Source organism: Berghia stephanieae, chromosome 2 (assembly GCF_034508935.2).
Source record: "Berghia stephanieae isolate SIO BIC M18660-M18661 chromosome 2, UCSD_Bste_1.3, whole genome shotgun sequence".
Lineage (NCBI taxonomy): Eukaryota > Metazoa > Mollusca > Gastropoda > Nudibranchia > Aeolidiidae > Berghia > Berghia stephanieae.
Window position 1 is genome coordinate 51,806,460 of NC_088361.1, and position 15,749 is coordinate 51,822,208.

Consider the following 15,749-nt stretch of genomic DNA (forward strand, 5'->3'; position numbering starts at 1 on the left):
GGTGATGGGCGGAGATAAACCACCATTTAGGCGGAAATCCGCCTTTAGGCGGAAGATTCTCAGCCCTGTTGTTTTAGTTCTGGACGGAGTCCTCGGCTGAGTGGAGAAACACTCAGATGTATGGCATTCGTTTTGGGAGATGATATTTTTTCATTGTAGATTATCTCTTTCTTGTGTGTTGTTATAGTTTGTGTTTAATGTATTTTGTAAACATTTGAGTGAATTTATCTTGGTGAGATCTTGTGCTAAGATCAGACTTTTAGGCGATTTCAAACTAAATACACCGATACTAGGCTCATTAACCTACCTTTGTTCCCGTTATGAACTAGTCCCCTTTGTCTCATTTTTCTGGAGTTCTCTCAATCGTAAATCTAGAATTATTTGATTATCCAAATTTCTTCCTTATTACTGGCGATGATTTGACCTCGCAAGTGCCGTAAAACGAACACAATTAAATCTCTTTGCCTGATATAAAGTTTGAAAGGGATCTGAGTTTCATATTTGATGTACATAAGAATTTCGATGTACATTGAAATGATCATACAACTACATATGTTTTTGTTTTTAAGGGTTTTACGGCGCTTGCAACACATTAAGGTCATATCAGTGCCAGTAAAAAGGAAGAAAATGGGATAGTAAAAAGTTCTAGAATTACAATTAAAGCACAAAAGAAAAGGTGAGACAAATAGGAATTGGTTCAAATAGGGAACAGATGTAGATTCCAAGAGCACACCGTCAAAGTACTTAGTTTGAGATCACCTCAAAGTCTCATCCAGACACAAACACAGGTCCCAACTAAGAGGAATACACTCAAATGTTTACAAATCATATAATATAATATGTAAACTAAACATAATACAATGCATAACAGAGAGATGATTTACAATGAAAAAAATATCATCTCCCAAGACTATAACTATACATTCGACTGTTTCCCTCCCAGCCAAGGAACTCCGGCAAGGGTCAGGACAAAACTAAGTAATCTCATTCCAAGACAATGACAGGACACAATTGGAAAACGGGTTTGGGGGGATAGAAGACACAGCATGTACCTCTCTGCCCACTATGGGAGGTCAGGATCCCCACCCAGGTACAACTAGATAAAGCTCATCGCATTCGATGAGCCGTATCTATACACGTTTTAGTTATTTGGATAAATATGTTTAGTATGTTATTTATATCTATGATAATACTATTTTTGATTACCAGAAGAGCCTGGAATCATATAGGTCATTACCAACGATATTGGAGAACTTCCGATTTCTATGGTCAAGAATGACAGACGTCTTGAACAAAATTGGTTACTTACTGAGCTTGAGAGAACATGTCAAGCCCAGCATTAGGATACCTTGATCTACCAAATCTCAAATGCAGAAAAGTTCAGAGCGATTTGTACAGCTCTACAGGATAATTCACAATATAAACAACATATATCTACTTCTAATTTTAGTCACCTTGTTGATAATAACAAACCGGAGATAATAGGATTAAAAAGATTTTAGACCAAAATTAGGCATTAACTTATTTCGTGTGTTTACGCATGAATATACTCTAGAATTTTGAAAGTAAAAATGCATGTTTTTAAGCCAAATTAAAATCATGCTTGATATAGAACTAATTTTTCAGATTCTTGTACGATTCATTTACTTTTTAGATACTATAAAATTTGTACAATTTTGATTTGATTATAAACAGTTTCCAATACCATCTGTGCCTATAATTCTTTGGTTTTACTTTATATTGTTACATATCTAGATACATGATAAACTTATAAGGATTTGTAAAATACTTTCGTTGAATGCTTTATTCCATGCTATTTAAATGTAGTTATGTGCTGTTGTATAACGCATTGAAAGGGCAATCCTACATTGAGCCTTAAATAAAATAAGATGAAATGTGGATCCCTCACGTTACGATAATTTATTTAGATTGGTCTTATGAAGCCATTGCTGTACCTGTCTTTCGTGGGCTGCGGACAAGATGTGAATTTTTTTCACCAGAAAACTAACAGTTTTGTTGTCTTTTTGGAAAATTTTGTCAACGTGTCGATTCTATGACATATTCTACAGAGTTACTTCGAGGTAATCCGCCTTCGTAGTTAATTTCAGTATGGCTGGAGTAGTCCTTTTCGATTGGCCTTGATTTGTTAATGACGACCTAGCACTCTGTGGGTGAATTCCATCTTTCATTCATTTTCCTATTCTTGTTGCATATTGAGGTCGTTTTGAGTATCATTTTATCGAGTACCTCTTTATAGAATGTTCTTATTTTGAATGCTTTGATATTCTCTTTGGCATGTCACTTTTGTGGGTAATGAACAATAGTCGCAGAAAGCCACGATGAAAGCCATTGATGGCAATGGCAATGCCTGTGGAGAGTTTTATTCTCACTGCAGATTTATGGGAACGATTAGATAAGAATGCAGCTACCAATGAGAATAAATTTTTAAACTCCCGTCTCCTCCTCCATTTCTTCTTTTTCTTCTTCTTCATCATTTATTTCCTCTCCTCCTCCAAACTCCCTACTTCCTTTTCCTCCTCCTCTTTATGATCATCATCATCATCATAATCATCATCTTCTTCTTCTTTGTTTTAGATTAAATAGTTTCAGCGCCTCTGAAAAAAGAGATGACCGAATAGTCAAAAGAGGGTGTTTATATTAAAATAAATAAGTTATTCATTTTGTTTTCGGTTACCATTATTGTACCTATGTTTTTTGGTTAAACTTGTCCTGTTTTTGGTTGTTTAGTTTTCTATGGGTTTTCTATTTATAAGTTGTCAATTTTATAGATAAGATAATGATGAACCTTTTGTTTCTCATTTCAAACAATCTCAAGATCAAGCGAAATAGTTTGTTTGAATGTAGGTTTATTTTCAATGAATAATGTTTCACTGTACGATTGAAACCTAAAACAGTAAGAACAAAAGCAGTTTTGTGGAAAAAAAACTGATTGTGGAAAGCCAAAACCCCAAAACTTATTATAAATACAATAATTAAAAAACAAAAAACAAAACAAAATAATTTTAAAAAGAAGAAAACAAAAGAACAAAAGAGACCTCCCTCCCCCCAAACCCCTCCAAAAAACAACAACAAAAAAAACAAACAAAACCAAACAAACAAACAAACAAAAAACTAAAGAAAAAAACCCCAAACAAACGCAATTTACAATTCACAAATTACATCAAAACGGGTTGATCTCAAAATGAAAGGAAAGAGACATCAAAGAATCATTGTTTAGCTCAACTTTTTAATAATAATAATAATAATAATAATAATAATAATAATAATAATAATAATAATAATAATAATAATAATAATAATAATGTACTTTATTCATCCAAAAACGATTTTGAATTTGAAATCTTACATTGCTCTGAAACCTAAATTGTCTCAAACATCAAGATTTCAAAGGCTGACAAAGGCAGTGCAGTCACTATGCAATTAATTTTAATACACGTATTAGCACTTTGCACTCTTGGAAATAGGGTGGGGTGTTCCAATTCAGATAGCCGAAATGGCTGTCTCAGCTCAATGACTTCTAATGGGCACTGTTGCAAACACCATTTATAGCGAAAATTGTAGGTAAAATACTTGTCCATGATGAGATTTCACTTGTGTGATGGCCTTAATTTATGGGACTTAGTCACATATTCCGATTTGGACACCGTTGTTTCAATTCTGACACCCATTGTCACTCATTGTGCCAATTCAAACACCCCTTTGACAATTGAGACAAATGCAACTAACTTTTCTCAGTTTGGGCTAAGATGAATGTCAAACTAACTTACCTTCACGTTTAGGGTGGATTGATTTGATAATATCAAATATAAAGCCGGTTTCTTTATAAATTCAAGCGTTAAAAAGAACAGAAAAGGATTAAAGATTAGCGAAAATATTGATTAGACGATCTCAAGAATCTATGACGTCATTATAAATATTTTTGTTGTTGTTGTAAAAGTATATGATATGGGATGCTGTACGACGAGAGGAGACTTCACTCTTAATATGTAATAATAATTCAAACTGATTGTGTGCACAGAAATAGTGCTTAGGCCACTGGGACCCCCCCTCCCCCCCCTTTGGGAGTTTATGCCACTATGTTTTTCAAATAATAGAACTTATTGGCCATACAAATTCCACTGTTACCGTAAAAATAAGTGTCATTTAAGAGAGTTATGGCTCTTTGAAAAAAGTGAGTTGTGTCCCCTTGCAAAAAAGAGACAACATTTCTTTCAAAGGCTCTGGAGACTACAATATTAATTAAAATATATGCAAATTGGGTATCAAACTGAAGGAAATTGAATATACTATCAAACTATGTGCACAAGCTTTCAATTTGTAAATATTATATAGATTCACAGAAAGTTGAAACAATTTGTCAGTAATCTCATGAAGTGTCATATCTAAACTTATGGGCTATTTCAGTGTTTTACACAAAAATTATTTTTAATATGGCCAAAAACAGCATGTTCATTAAAAATGTAGCACTGAAGAAAGCTATGGCCCAAGCCTCAACAACAACCTTCATATTTCTACGTCACAGGAAAAACTAAAAGTGTACGCAACCCTTAAATTTTTCTCCACTTTGTGGGATGCCAAATTCATCATAATTTTCATTCTTTTTAAACATGGTATTGATGTCCAGTTGTCACATTTAAAAGTAAGTTGAAGGTGTGGTAAAAACAATAGATATATCATGAAAAAAGACTAATTTGTTCACAACCCAAGTGAAGCATCATTACCGAAGACTTTTGAACGAAATCGCATTGTTATATTATGAAGAATAATTGATACTCAAAAGGGATTCTTGATTCAAGATGCAGTAAGTACAAAAAACAATATCCTTATGTGTTTTGCAAACATGCTTTACTCCTTAACAGTTTGCACTGCTCACCAATTTATTACATATCCTCATCATCAGTAGCAAAATCGTCTTCGTCCTCTGAAGTGTCGTCAAGGAAATCACTGTCAAAGCTATCACTACCATCCTCGGCATATGTATCTTCGTCAGTACTGGTGCAGCTTTCTTCATACACAATTTCCTGCAACTCATCTGGAATGAAAGCATCTTTGAACCCCTGTACTTCCAATTCATTTGCAGAATTTCTCTGCCAACCGTTATCCTCTGGTTTTGGAATGCTAGGATTCTGGCACACTGCATTCCTCCAAATGAGAGTTTGAAAGTTGGCTCTTGATATGTGCAGTGACAATACTTGACTACAAGGAGGCATCTGACACAGATCAATTCCATCACTGCATGAGATGGTACCTTTCTTTCCTTTGAAACGCTGGCGAACTATGTCATACCTCACTTTGTTGACACTTGTGCATGAGGTTTTGCCATACAGCTTGCACACAAATGACTCTAACATGAGACAGTCATTACTCGAAACAGCTGCTGATGTTCCAAATCTGGAGAACAGAATTCTAAGATCTTCCTCCTTTTGAAGAAATTTTAGAGCTTTCAGCTTTCCTTGCCCAGCAAAGCAACTTGTTGTGTCACAGCCTGTGAATGCATGGACACCAAGTAATGCATCACATATCTGTTTAGACAAAGTCTTTGCTATCTGAGAGACATTGATTTGTCGCCTGTTGTTGCCACAGCCAGTATCAAAAATCAGGGTCTTTCCAATTGTCTCTGAGAATGAAAGGAGAAGTAAGAAGACATCCGTGTCTGGTGATCTGACAACAATTGTTTCACAGTTTGGTTGGCGGGAAGCATATTGACCCTGCAGTATAATTCGTGTGTCTGCCTCTTCCTGTGATGAGTAGAGATCTAGACAAGGTACAGCTGTGGTAAATTCATCCGTGTCACTGTAAAGTAAGGTGCATCTCTCTTCACAGACAAAGAAGATTTCCCTGTTTCTCAGTTTCTTTGCATATTCGTTACTTTCCAATTCCTTGAGGAGAAACCTGATAAGGGATCTTTTGTTATCAACGCAGCTGAGAAATGATTTCCAACGTCTGGCACTGTTGTTGCAGATCCTCTTAACAAGTATGCATTATCTTCAGAAGATCCTCTCCTCAATCTCTCACAACCTTTGATTGAATCTTCTATGTAAGTATCAGTCACAAAGTGTACACAAGCTGCTTGTGGTAAGGAGGAAAATGTAAGTTTGGCTACTTCACCAAATGTATTTGGGATTGCTGACAGAGTTTGTAACAGTGCATTGCCATCAACAATGTAAACGGTGTTTGTTTTTTTTTGTTTTTGCATAATCCTCGAACATTAATGAATTGTCAGGCGTGAGCTTGTGCAACCGAGTTGCTTTGTTGGTCTTCAGAGGTAAACCATCTGATGAAGCCAGCGACCATGGAGTAGGTGTTAGAGGATATTGAAGAACTTTTTGAAGATCAACACTCTGCTCTTGGGACAAAACAAGAAGCTGGCCAAATAAATTTCTTTGTGCCTTGATTTTGACCACGTTCATGTCTTTTTTCACCGTTACCACTTTCCTCAATGATGCAAATGTCTTGGTCTTGTTCCTTTCTAATGGCCTGTGAAATTCTACAGTCTTTTCCTTCAGTCTGTTTTCAACAAAACTTTCAAACAATCTTTTTCCTGTTTTTTCCACGGCTAACAGGTCATCAGCAACATCCTCTTGCACTTTTATTCCTGAAGCTAGACTGACCAGACCATCTTCAACTTCAAAGGGATTGATAAATGCTGAAAATGCCTGGAGGATCTTTTGCACTCGCTTTTCACTTTGTCTTTTTTCTGCAAGGCTCAATTCTTTGTGGGTGTCTATATCTATACAGTTGTTGTTGCTGATCATTCTTTGGGTTGCTGATACATATTCTGCTCGATTGTGTCTTGTTACACTCCAACGGTAATAGCTTGGAAGACTCTTGCTGAACCCAACAATACCTCCTTTTGTCTTTGCATGTTTGTTTATTGTTTGTCCAATGGTCATATCAACTGCTATTCTTCCAGCAGGCATCCTTGATCTGGAGACACTAAATCCATTATCTTGTAACATTTCTTCTGCCCCTGGTGGGAATGAATCAGGTCGGCTAGTGACACAAAATATACACTGAGATACTTGGCATAATTGTGGTGATTCATGGTAAAAAGCAGTGGGCACAGTTCTTTTAAAAAAGATATATGAAGAAGAAAGTTGTTTGTCTTTGTAGCTCGCAGAAACTGGAGGAGAAGCCAAACTCTGTCCATGTATTGGATCCAGTATTGTGCAGTTTTTCCGTACTTTCCTGAGCGGACACTGTCTTTGAAGGCTTCATACTGGGAAAATAACTCAGCATACACAGTTGACTGGAGAATTTTATTAGCTGTATGGCTTGAAATTCCTTCGGTGAATTCCTTTATGTAAGACATGAGGTCTTTACTGAGTTTTGAATCCGTGTCCTGCTCAAATTTTGCAAGCAGAAGCCTCTCTAGAGCCTCCAAAACAGACACATGCACTCGTATAGCCCTGTTGTAGTTCTTTCCACTCATAACCCTATCCATAGAACCATGTGCACATAGCCCTGCTTCAGTCACAATTTCTTCAAAACCAGATCCACTTTGGAGCTTTCCCAGGGCACCAAGATATGAAATTATGGTGTGAAAGACACCCAGGTGAATAATGACTGTTTTGTAAAGCTGTGGGTTTTGCCAGACAATATCGTAAGCTTTCTTTGCTACAGCAAGGTCAAATGTTACAAATGTATATGTGTTATATGCCCATTAATCATGCCTGAATTGTGCTAGTACAAAATTCCTCTTGTTTATGTATCACTGAAAGGAAGCAAATACACTGTAATATATTTTTTTTTTCAAATTATAGAGAAAATGGCTATCAAAGATTTAAAAACGCTATATGGCTCTGTAAAGTATTTTATGATATGAGGCAAAAAATGAGAAATGACAATAAAATTCCACTATTTATTGCATTTGAAGCAATTTTAGGGTGATAAACAATCATTTTATTCACAAAAATGAGTTCACGAAAAATTGCACCCGATGACCTTTCAAGGGCCATAACTCCTGTAAATGATACTTGAAAAAACTGTAACACCTGGATTAATTTGTGTTATATGTCCCTGAAGCATGCCTGAATTGTGCTAGTGCAAAATCCCTCTTGTTTATTCATCCTGAAGGGAAACAAGTACACTGTAATAGATTATTTTTTTCAAATTATAGAGAAAATGGCTATCAAAGATTTAAAAACGCTATATGGCTTTGTAAAGTATTTTATGATATGAGGCAAAAAATGAGAAATGACAATAAAATTCCACTATTTATTGCATTTGAAGCAATTTTAGGGTGACAAACAATCATTTTATGCACAAAAATGAGTTCACGAAAAATTGCACCCGATGACCTTTCAAGGGCCATAACTCCTGTAAATGATACTTGAAAAAACTGTAACACCCGGATTAATTTGTGTTATATGTCCCTGAAGCATGCCTGAATTGTGCTAGTGCAAAATCCCTCTTGTTTATTCATCCTGAAGGGAAACAAGTACACTGTAATAGATTTTTTTTTCAAATTATAGAGAAAATGGCTATCAAAGATTTAAAAACGCTATATGGCTTTGTAAAGTATTTTATGATATGAGGCAAAAAATGAGAAATGATAATAAAATTCCACTATTTATTGCATTTGAAGCAATTTTAGGGTGATAAACAATCATTTTATGCACAAAAATGAGTTCACGAAAAATTGCACCCGATGACCTTTCAAGGGCCATAACTCCTGTAAATGATACTTGAAAAAACTGTAACACCCGGATTAATTTGTGTTATATGTCCTTGAAGCATGCCTGAATTGTGCTAGTGCACAATCCCTCTTGTTTATTCATCCTGAAGGGAAACAAGTACACTGTAATAGATTTTTTTGTCAAATTATAGAGAAAATGGCTATCAAAGATTTTAAAACGCTATATGGCTTTGTAAAATATTTTATGATATGAGGCAAAAAATGAGAAATTACAATAAAATTCCATTATTGATTGTATGTGAAACAATTTTAAGGTGATAAACAACCATTTTATGCACAAAAACGATTTCACAAAAAATTGCACCTAATGACCTTTCAAGGGCCGTAACTCTCGTAAATGACACTTGAAAAAACGGTAACACCCGGATTAATACTCAAGATATATTGCTGTTTCAGAAAAACCATGTGGCGAAAACTCCCCCAGGGGGGGGAGGGTTTCGCCCACTGGCCCATGCACTAAAAACCAATATTTTATTCCGAAGAATCTTCAAATTAATTTGTAAAAGCTTTTCGAATTAAAATTGAATACACACAAATAACAATGCCAAATTGAACAAGTCGTGTTTGAAGGAAACAGCTGGCTGTCTGAATTGGAACAACTGGGTAATTCGATAGCAAACGTTTTCAAGATCTATTTAAATAAATAAATTGAGAAAGAAACATATTGTTGTTGGTTCCAGATGTTATTTGACAGCACAAATTTTAAAACAAAATGAGAAAAATCCTTTTTAATTGTACAAATTTATGTTGCAAATGTTACTGCTTTATATTGCTTCTTCAAGTGTAAGATGCCTTGAAGTTGTGAAACAACGATGGGATAAACTCGTAATAGACCTTCCGAATGAGACAAGGATTTTACTAGAAGATTTATTCATTAAGATGAGATAGAAAAGGACTAAACTTGTTTTAAATTTATCATGCATTTATTCCTGCTGTGTTAAATTGGAACCTAGCTCTATGTCATACTTTTAAAAATCAAATTTAGGTGTTGATATAGATGATGAATACGGTTAGGTGTGCGAATTGGAACACTGTCTGAATTTGAACACCCCACCCTAGTTATTTACTTTATTTCCATTCAAAATTTACAGTGCGTTCTGGGGAATCCAGATCGTTTCTCCAATAATAAATTGTTCTAGTTATTGGATTTTTTCTTGGTCTCCGTTTGTAAATTTATCCTCAAATCAAGACGATCCAAGAAGAGCTCAATTGGTAAAAATTGAATAATTTGAAGACCAAGGCATATCTGTTGCCTTATCAATTTGACACTGAAGCTATTCATGAGGTGTGACTCCAAAATGGTGCAAGAACATCGCCAAACCTTTAAAGTATGAATGTACATGATAGCAGTTCAATTCCATTAGTATGAAAATAAACAGTAAGAAGTGATCAGAGTTTCAATTTGTGCCTTTCCAGAGCATTTTTGTTTTATAACTCCACTCCAATCTATCGATTCAAAAAAAAAAAAAATCTCATTTAATCAATCACATCTCATTTAATCAATCAGATAGTTTAAAAGTCAAATGCAAAAGTATTCTAGAATAGATTCTAGATATTTTTTTTGTGCTGTTCAAAAAATTCAGAAAAATATATTGCGCTTTATATGATGCCCAGTTTTATCTTCGTTCACCTACTGTTTTTTTGTCATTGTTTTATAACACTAGAATAAGAGATACAACAATAAAAGTTAAATTTTTGTATATGCTTTGTTATTAGGAGAGGTTGAAAACAATTGCCTTGGAAGTCGACAATAAAATATAAGGTACAGAAGATTCCCAAGCGCAATAGATGAAAATGAAATCATAATGAGATAGCCAAATTGTGACGGAAGGGGTAGACCGGTCACCATCCCAAATTTGAGCAAGTTCATCAACTGGTTGATGGAGTTCTGAACACCAAATACGACACCCCTCTCTTCTTCCTTGACGGTCAACATGAACATTTGATTGATGCATAGATCTGATATCCACAGACCTAAAGGAATTAAATGGAACAGGAATAATTGATTAATGATTTGGGTTTAGGCCATCTAGGAAAAATGGGTAAAAATGAGACAAAATCAAGGGATGTTACTCACGCACGAATGTTAAATTATATTAGTAATATTGAGTTATCTTCCTTATATGACAAATATAAGATATGCTGGAACGATACCACACAAAGTTAAATTTGTGAGCCTTTAAGGGGCGGTTTGGGTCTTTTCTAAAAAAAATTTAATTACCTATATTGGGCGGTTTTAATCATTCTGCATCATCAATATAGGTTAAAAAACAACATTTATGGTGAAAAATTTTAATTATATGTGTTGATACCCATTTTGCGATCTAATTTGGGGGTCTGACATAAAAAAATATAACAATCTTGTGGCAAACGTTCCACAAAAACTAATGAAGGAATGACCTCCATATTCTTCTCTCTTGTCAACATTGTACCATAGTGTGTTACCATAGAGAGATTTTACCGCTTTAGCTCATGTAATTTTTATTAGATCATTACAAAGTTGAGAATCAAAATGTTATGAAAAAATTGATGTAAAAAATTCAGATTTAGGATTATAATTTAAAATTCACAAATCTTATCAAAAAAATCTCTCTATGGTGACATAATACATTATCTCTGTCATAACTGTGGAAATTTTCAGACAATTTCATTGAATAGATTCTGAGAAACGTTTGACACAGTTTCCCATACCCTTAGAAAAATGACATATTGAGAAAATAGCAAAATGGCTTCCCGTTTTTCACACATTTCTTACTACCTGTACCATTTTTGACTGTGTATTTCGTGCCTTTATAGTCTATTTTAAGAATTTGACTTTAATTATATTATTTCTAAGACAATAAAATATCATTTTCCACCAAAATCTCAAAATCAAATTTTTGAAGGATTTTCCTAATAATTAGACCCAAACCGCCCCTTAATAGGACAACGTTTTAAAGTCAACAGGCACTCATGATGTATTTTCACACAACGTACAATTTCTGCTCTTCATCATGCTCAATGTGATTCAAAATATCCTACAAGTAACATTTCCATTTCATACAGTACTCTTTCTGAACTGGCATTCTTACAATATTTTAAAATGTAATCAGTATCATAATCTGGTACATTGAAATAATATATAATCAAACCCGGCAGATATTTTCCATAACCATGGATACATACAGACATACGCAAATATGTATATATACAGACACACACACACACACACACACACACAATATATATATATATATATATATATATATATATATATATAATATATATATATATATATATATATATATATAAATATACTATGTGCATGTGTATATAACATTTCTGCAACTGCACCATGATATTGTAATGCTTCACCCATTGGAATAAAATCGTTTACACAGTTTGAATTGCCTCAAAAACCGTCACCGGCACTTATCAGACATTCATTCAAGTTTGAGTCGTGAGAGGTTTTGTGACCAAGTACCTTACACATGCAAATGCCATGAATCCCAGGTTAGCAATCATTGTCACCCATCCACTAAATGATGTCACTGTTATAATTTCAGGCATAACGACTGTGCTATCCTCTCTATTCATATGATTTTCATTTTTTCTATAAAACAAGTTGCCATTCAAAGCCATAATGCCGAGGTAAATATATTTGCAGGTCTGATTAACCAGATGAGATTTTAGGCTTGTTTTAACATTGTTGTAAAGGACAATGTTTTGGTTTGGTTTGAGAGTATTTCTTTTACAATAATGAGACCATAATATTTGAGTTATCAGACCTGAAAATATGAACACAATGCATAAGGCCAATAGAGCCAGAGTTGTGAAATATTGCTTCTTACCTAGTGAATCAAATGTTAATCTACTAACAAATTACTTTCAGTGAGATCTATAGGCCCAGTGGCCTATAGTGAACAGACCGTCCGAAAAAGCAAAACCCATGTCGACTTACATCTGGTTCTGTCCATTTGCACGTGAGGTGAAAGGTCTACGAGGTGAGCAACCAAAATCTCTTAAATTTTGGATACGATGAAATAAAATTTTAGGACGAAAAAAGTAAAGGGCGTGGTGCCTATGTTCTTCATGTTCAGTGCTTTCGTTTGATTTGACGTACAAAACGTTTTGACTACATTTAGTGGATATAAAAGCTCACGTTTATTGAAAACAATACCAACAACCCCTCCTGCCCCCCCCCCCCCTCTCCCCCCCCCCCCCCCCAAAAAAAAAAATCAACAAAAAACCCTCCACAAAAATCAACAAATAACAATATAGAAAAAATATTAACAAAAAATAAAACAACAACAAACATTACACACAAACAAACAAACAAACAAACAAACAAACGCACTCACATATACACACAGCTAGTTTCTTTCGATCTTACCAAATCTAGCTGTAATTATTCCTGTCATGAGAAGTATAATTGATAAAAGAGGAATAGATGTATCCACCCAAGAACTTGTTTCTTTATTGGAACCTGAGAAACGTTGACAAAATAAATCAAGGATAGAAATGATGGTAATATTCATGTATCTAAAATGACGAGGGTGATGCTAATGATGATGATGATATTACTAATAATAGTGAGCACAATAATAATAATAATAATAATAATAATAATAATAATAATAATAATAATAATAATAATAATAATAATAATAATAATAATAATAATAATGATAATGATGATGATGATAATAATAGTGAATGTAATATGATGAAGATGATGATGATGATGATGACGACGAAGAAGATGATGATGATGATAATACATAAAGCTAATGACGATACTACTACTCCTACTACTACTACTACTACTACTACTACTACTACTACTACTACTACTACTACTACTACTACTACTAGTACCACTACTATTACTACTTCTACTACTACCACTACTACTACTACTACTACTACTACTACTACTACTACTACTACTACTACTACTACTACTACTACTACTACTACTACTACTACTACTACTACTACTACTAATAATAATAATAATAATAATAATAATAATAATAATAATAATAATAATAATAATAATTATAATAATAATAATAACAACAATAACAATAATGATAATAACAATAATAATAATAATAATAATGATAATAATAATAATAATAATAATAATAATAATAATAATAATAATAATAATAATAATAATAATAATGATAATGATAATAATGATAATAATGATAATAATAATAATAATAATAATAATAATAATAATAATAATAATAATAATAATAATAATAATAATAATAATAATGATGATGATGATGATGATGGTAATGATGATGATGATGGTAATGATGATAATGACAATGATTATAACAATGAAAATAATAATATTGATGATAATAACAGTAGTAAAAATACAATAATTATGATAATAAAAATAATAATGATAATGATAATGATAATAATAATAACAATAATAATAATAATAATAATAATAATAATAATAATAATAATAATAATAATAATAATAATAATAATGATAATAATAATAATAATAATAATAATGATAATAATAATAATAATAATAATGATATACAATTATTATTATCATCATCATCCTCATTACGAAAATTCATCTCAGCATTCTTGTTAGCTTGTATAATATTAATTCTTTTCTGCTGGGTCAGTTTAATTCTGAATAAAATTTTTGCTTTAACTGAAAGCGAAGAGCTTGTGTTCTGCCTACTGCTAGAGCACATATTCCAGAAAGCTTTACTTTCTTGTTTTGTTTTTATTGTTTTAACTTTATTGGTATTGATCTTTGTGCACATATTCATAGGTCTGATAACCAAACGCACATATGGGCTTGTTTTAACATTAGTGTTATGTGCTATATTTTTTGTTGGTCTGAGAATATTTCCATTACAACAATAAGACCATACCAATTTGGGACAGTAGACATGTAAATATGTACACATCGCTATTGATCCATTATGACAACCCATCAAACACTTTACCTTTATAATCTTAATTTTAAGAAGTAATTTCATACCGATCAGTGAGATAAAAAGAACCACCACACGATCTGTAAAAATATTTATACATTTAGGATATGATGCTCACCAACTGTCCCATTGCGAGGTTCTATTCTTCCAGGATACAATTCAAATGGACTTCCAGGAACCCAAATTGACACGACACACATGGACAGTAAAGACAGGAGAATCGCCATAGACAAAAGTCCACCTCGGGGTAGTCCAAGTTTCCGACTGAACACTGGATACGTGAGGGTTCCTATGATTCCAAGAAGACCTGCTAGACCCATCATTATTCCGAGTAGGGAATCTCTCAAACCCTGAAGCTTAGCGTACCCTGAATAAATGGATAGGATGATATGGGAAGGTTTAGGTGATGAGGGAGAATGGAGAGAAAAGGTAAAAATTATTGAATAGGTACATGGTCAAAATAATAGCCATTAGATTTTTCTCATAATACCAGATTCCTCTTCGAGTGAATCAGGTCAAACGATTCACACACACAAAAAAAGAAAAAAATAAGAGATAAAAAAAAAAGGAAAAAAAGAAAAAGAAAAGAGGATCTATTTTCAATTCTAAATGATTATATTTATGAAAAGTCTTCTTTGAAGAATAACAGTGGAAAGAAACATCTTCGTTTATGTCCAGGTAAAACAATTTGTAGATTAATATATAAAATAACTGTTACAACGACTATAACACATTATTATTTAAAAAATACTTCTGTATTGGTGTTTCACCAGCCACTGTGAAAAAAAATATCTTTAAGATAAGAGGAGAAAATATGTTTTTTTTGGACAGAATTTGGTTGTTGTATTTCTTTGTCTGTTTTATTTTTGTTGTTGTTTTTTTAGTCTTTATTTTTGTTTTTTTGTAAATATTTTTTCTTTGGATTATTTTTTGTTCTAGATTCGAAATTTTAAGATTTTATTTTACTTTTAGTTGAAAAATGAGTGTGCTTACATTACTCAGAAAAGCATATTATGTTTAAATTATGCATTAGACCTTAAGTAAGTACAGTGATTGATTCATGA

At 33.1% G+C, this 15,749-nt stretch overlaps 1 protein-coding gene across 13 annotated transcripts in view; it reads right to left on the reverse strand.

Annotated features, from left to right (window-relative positions):
* Window positions 1-9,386: 9,386 nt before the first annotated feature.
* The window catches only part of LOC144965135 (ferroportin-like), a 112,287-nt gene continuing 105,924 nt past the window's right edge, over window positions 9,387-15,749 (reverse strand). For all 13 annotated transcript variants that reach the window (XM_078900101.1, XM_078900102.1, XM_078900100.1 and 10 more), the window contains 3 exons: window positions 14,804-15,052; window positions 13,092-13,184; window positions 9,387-10,693 (listed from right to left, as the gene is read on the reverse strand). In XM_078900101.1, the coding sequence (XP_078756227.1) occupies window positions 10,407-10,693; window positions 13,092-13,184; window positions 14,804-15,052 (629 nt within the window). In that variant the 3' untranslated portion in view covers window positions 9,387-10,406. The remainder of the gene's footprint in view (window positions 10,694-13,091; window positions 13,185-14,803; window positions 15,053-15,749) is intronic.